Source organism: Loa loa (assembly GCF_000183805.2).
Source record: "Loa loa unplaced genomic scaffold supercont3.108, whole genome shotgun sequence".
Classification (NCBI taxonomy): Eukaryota; Metazoa; Nematoda; class Chromadorea; order Rhabditida; family Onchocercidae; genus Loa; species Loa loa.
Genome location: NW_018108288.1, coordinates 72,194 through 76,649, shown reverse-complemented (window position 1 = coordinate 76,649; position 4,456 = coordinate 72,194). Strand labels below are relative to the sequence as shown.

Below are 4,456 nucleotides of genomic sequence, written 5' to 3'. Positions count from 1 at the left end.
ATTATTATTATTATTATTATTATTATTATTATTTATTTATTAGTTATTATTATTATTATTATTATTATTATTATTATTATTATTATTATTATTATTATTATTATTATTATTATTATTATTATTATTATTATTATTATTATTATTATTATTATTATTATTATTATTATTATTATTATTATTATTATTATTATTGTTATTATTATTATTAATTATTATTATCATTATTATTGACATCATTATTTTCAAATGATTTAAGAACTTACCACCATAAATTCATTTTTACTAACTAATACACTGTCAACTACCATTTCCGTTAATAATCTATGCTTCAGCTTAATTAAACAATTTTCTTCATTGGTATTTTTGATATTGCCAAAAAAATATTTCTCTAATTGTTCACATTCCTGTTCATTAGCTTTCCGGATCCTGAAAATACCTAAACATAAACATACTTAATTTTTATTTCTTATTCAAAAATTTATCTTATAAATTGTAATTTTGAAATAAATACGAGACATTTATCATACCTTGGATAAAATAGCATGCATTGTACATGCAATAATTCATCAATATCAAGCGCACGTGCTGAGCTCATTTGCGCTTTTACAAAATATTTCAATGCTTTCTTCAAAATACCCCATGTCATCTTTTGTTTATTACTATTTGATGTGACATCTTCGTGGTCACTTGGCTGATTGCACTAAAATTTGCAATGTTACTAGAATTTTAAACAAAATTTCAAGAATTTTTCCTTTTTTCTTGAAACAAATTTACAAATGGAACAGAAACAAGACAATATAATATATTTCGATTTTTTTTTTCTAATTAAACAAAAAAGTTAATGTATCCAATTGCTATTCGAAATTTAAATAATTTAAATATTTGTTAAATTTTAACATCTTTTTTAGTGAAAAGAAAAACTATCATATTCAAGTGTTTATTGAAATTTGAATAATTCTTTACTTTTGAATTTTCAAATTTTAAAAATTTGTTTTTTTCAATTGTTTTTTAACGAAAAAATAAAAATTTGAATATCTCCTAACAAATTGCTCTCGATCCAACAATCGTGGCCAATAGATGAAGTTTAATAATGATTCGGTTTGATCATTGGTTATTGCAATCAGAAATTCATGTGATAGGACAACCTGTAATACTTCCATTATAAATTAATCCATTGCTAGAAATATTGTCATCTTTTATGTCATCTTTCAACCTATCCTTCCATGATCACTAGAAATTTCATCACCTTTTTTTTTCCAGCCTATCTTTCCATGATCACTCACAATTCTGTCATCTTCCACTTTTGTTCTAATCTATCCTTCCATGACCACTTGTAATTTTGTCACCTTTCATTTTTTTTTTTTCCAACCTATCTTTCCATGATCATTAGAAATTTTATCACCTTTCATCTTTCTTTTTCTTTTTTTTTTCTCAACCTATCATTCCATCTTGTCTTCCTTTCTTCATTACATACATACAAAAAGTATATTTTGAAGTGTATAACTTACGTGTTTTACGATTAATTTATTTTCAATATTTAATGCAACATCGACTTGAATTGCATAACGTGTTGATAATTGACGTCGATCAATCATCGAATTTAATGTTACACCCTATAAAATACGATACTTTTTATCATTTTTTAAATTATAATAATTATTAAAAGTTTTATTAAATTAATAAAATGAAAATAAAATAAAATGGAGAAAATAGGAAAATATGGAATTAATCTTAGTGATGAAAAGAAAAAAAACTGATCAAATAGATGGAAAATTTCTACAACAAACATCTCTACAAACCAATTCCGGAAATATTGCAAAATTTTCTACAACAAACATCTCTACAAACCAATTCCGGAAATATTGCACATAATGTTCCGTGTTCATATCTAAAATCGGTTCTTTTCACATTTTCACCATATTGTATCGATAAATTATTGGTAATACATTCCGATGATGCTTGATTTATTAACAATTTTCCATTTATATTTACAACAACATCATGTTGATCGTGATATTTTGTTGTTCCTGATATACCTTCACGTTGGGTTAAAATTAATCGACCAGCTGTTTGTCTAAAAATTTTATCAAAATTATTAATTTATAGTAGTGATTATTTTATGATAATTTATAAAATTTTATGCTTATATTTATAAAATTTTATGTTTATATTTTATGCTTAATTTTATGCTTATAAATTTGATGCATATTATTATAATTATATAGTTAAAATATTTTATCCTTATTATGATTAAAATTTTATACTTATTATAATTAAAATTTTATGCTTATTATAATTAAAATTTTATACTTATTATAATTAAAATTTTATGCTTATTATAATTAAAATTTTATGTTTATTATAATCAAAATTCTATGCTTATCATAGTTACTTATTTATTATGCTTATTATAGTACAATAAAATTAGTGCTATTATTGAAAAGTATAATTCTGGAGAAAATGATACCTTTCACCTGGATCACCTGATAATTTCACCAATGTAGCACGAAAAAATGCTTCTACTACATGCAGATAGGATTTTTTCGAATTTGGCTCAGCTATTGCACAAACTCTGAATAAATATTTCACAATTATGTATGATTTTTAAAAATGATTAAAAATTTAAACAAATGAAATATGTAAATTATCGTAATATAAATACAGTACCCTTACATGATATTTTTATGATAGATATGTATGATATTTTTAATATGATAGATTACAGTAAAAGGTAATATTGAAATATGTAAATTATCGCAATATAAATACAGTACCCTTATCTGATATTTTTATGATAATATGATAGATTATAGTAAAAGGTAATATTTATAGATATGCATGATATTCTTAATATGATAGATTATAGTAAAAGGTAATATTGATTGGGGTAAATTTTGATATATGAGTAAATTGATATTGTATTTTGAGGTAAATTGTTAAAATTATAGTAAATATTAATAAAAATAAATTATGAAAACATAAAAATCATACCGTACTCTCATCGTTGGATGTGATGTACGACATTTGACAACATTTCGAGCACGATGTATCAAAGGGGCAAAATCTAATTCAACACCAACCAAACTATTATCATTATCAGGACATTTTTCATAATGTATCTTTGGCCATTCAATTATAATAGACCTATGAAAAAAATTGCATAATTTAATTGAAAAGATTATTTTTTTCTTTTCCATTCCATTTCTTTTCCATTCTATTTTATAATTAATTAATTATAATTAATTAACTTATTCATATCATCGCATTATCACATGAAATTTATGAAAAATATAATCATTGAAAAAAAAAAGGGAAAAAAGCATTTATTAACATCATATTATACAAAAGATGATCATTGAAAATTAGTAAAAAAAAAAAATAAACGATTTTGACCTTTGCCATTTTATCGATCGATTTGATTCTGAACTAATAATTCAAAATAAAGAAAGAATCTTAGCTAATTAATAAGGAAAAAATCTTGACTAATTAACTTAACTAATTATCAGGTCTTTTTTTACCTGATATTATAAAAAGTTCCTACGGAATATGACAGTTAGGTAAGATATGCTTGTATGCATTAATAAGTATGATTCATTGATTTATGCTAATTATGAAAAATTTTTTCCTGCATGATAAACTCACTAGCTATCATTACCAGATTAAGGTAACGTAGAGAAGACATGGCAATATTAGCCTAAGAGGTCTAAGCTTCTAGGCCCAGTTCCTATCCATATTTCTGCCAAACATTTCATAGACTGATCAAAAAAAAAAAAAACTTAACTCTTGAATGATCTGTTCAATAAGCGCTAATTGTGCCTGATATTGTTCATTGGATAATTGCATTGTTGATACCTCATTTAGCAATGGTGCAAATCTAAAATGTAAAATTAAATATGGAATGATCAAATTGGATTAAATCAATATTTACAGACAAAAAAAAAATCAACCTAAGATCACTTAATTAATTAATATTAATTTTTGCTAAATTTTTATTCAAAAGTTTAGCTATCGAAAATTTTATGAAAATGTTAAAAACTATTTGTCGCATTATATTTTGGGAATTATCACTTACACAGTATTTTGGAGAAAAGAACTTTCATCAATTAAGTTTACTACACATTATAAATCAATTCCTAATCTATTTAATATAAAATTGGAAATGGAAATTTTAAATTTCAATCAAAAAATTTGATAAATTTTTAACAAATTAAATATAAGCAAAACCTTGACATTATTTCCAATTCATCCGTTTTACATGGTGGAACAAGTAAACTTGCCTTTCGTTGACAATTCAACCACTGAAAACTTGGCTAATGTGTAAAATTGTTAAGTAATATGTGAAATTTAAACTTTCATTTCTTTCATATTTCAAATTAATTTTATACTTTCCGATTTTATTAAAATATTTAAAATATTTCAAATTAATTTTATACTTTCCAATTTTATTAAAGCATTT

At 22.9% G+C, this 4,456-nt stretch overlaps 1 protein-coding gene across 1 annotated transcript in view; it reads right to left on the bottom strand.

Annotated features, from left to right (window-relative positions):
* The window catches only part of LOAG_12966 (hypothetical protein), a gene marked incomplete at both ends in the record, with an annotated part of 5,041 nt that extends 1,198 nt beyond the window's left edge, over positions 1-3,843 (bottom strand). Inside the window, 8 exons of the mRNA XM_020448626.1 lie at positions 264-426; positions 528-700; positions 1,044-1,145; positions 1,509-1,613; positions 1,849-2,074; positions 2,468-2,572; positions 2,992-3,144; positions 3,782-3,843. Of these exons, the coding sequence (XP_020301248.1) occupies positions 264-426; positions 528-700; positions 1,044-1,145; positions 1,509-1,613; positions 1,849-2,074; positions 2,468-2,572; positions 2,992-3,144; positions 3,782-3,843 (1,089 nt within the window). The remainder of the gene's footprint in view (positions 1-263; positions 427-527; positions 701-1,043; positions 1,146-1,508; positions 1,614-1,848; positions 2,075-2,467; positions 2,573-2,991; positions 3,145-3,781) is intronic.
* Between the last annotated feature and the right edge of the window lie 613 nt (positions 3,844-4,456).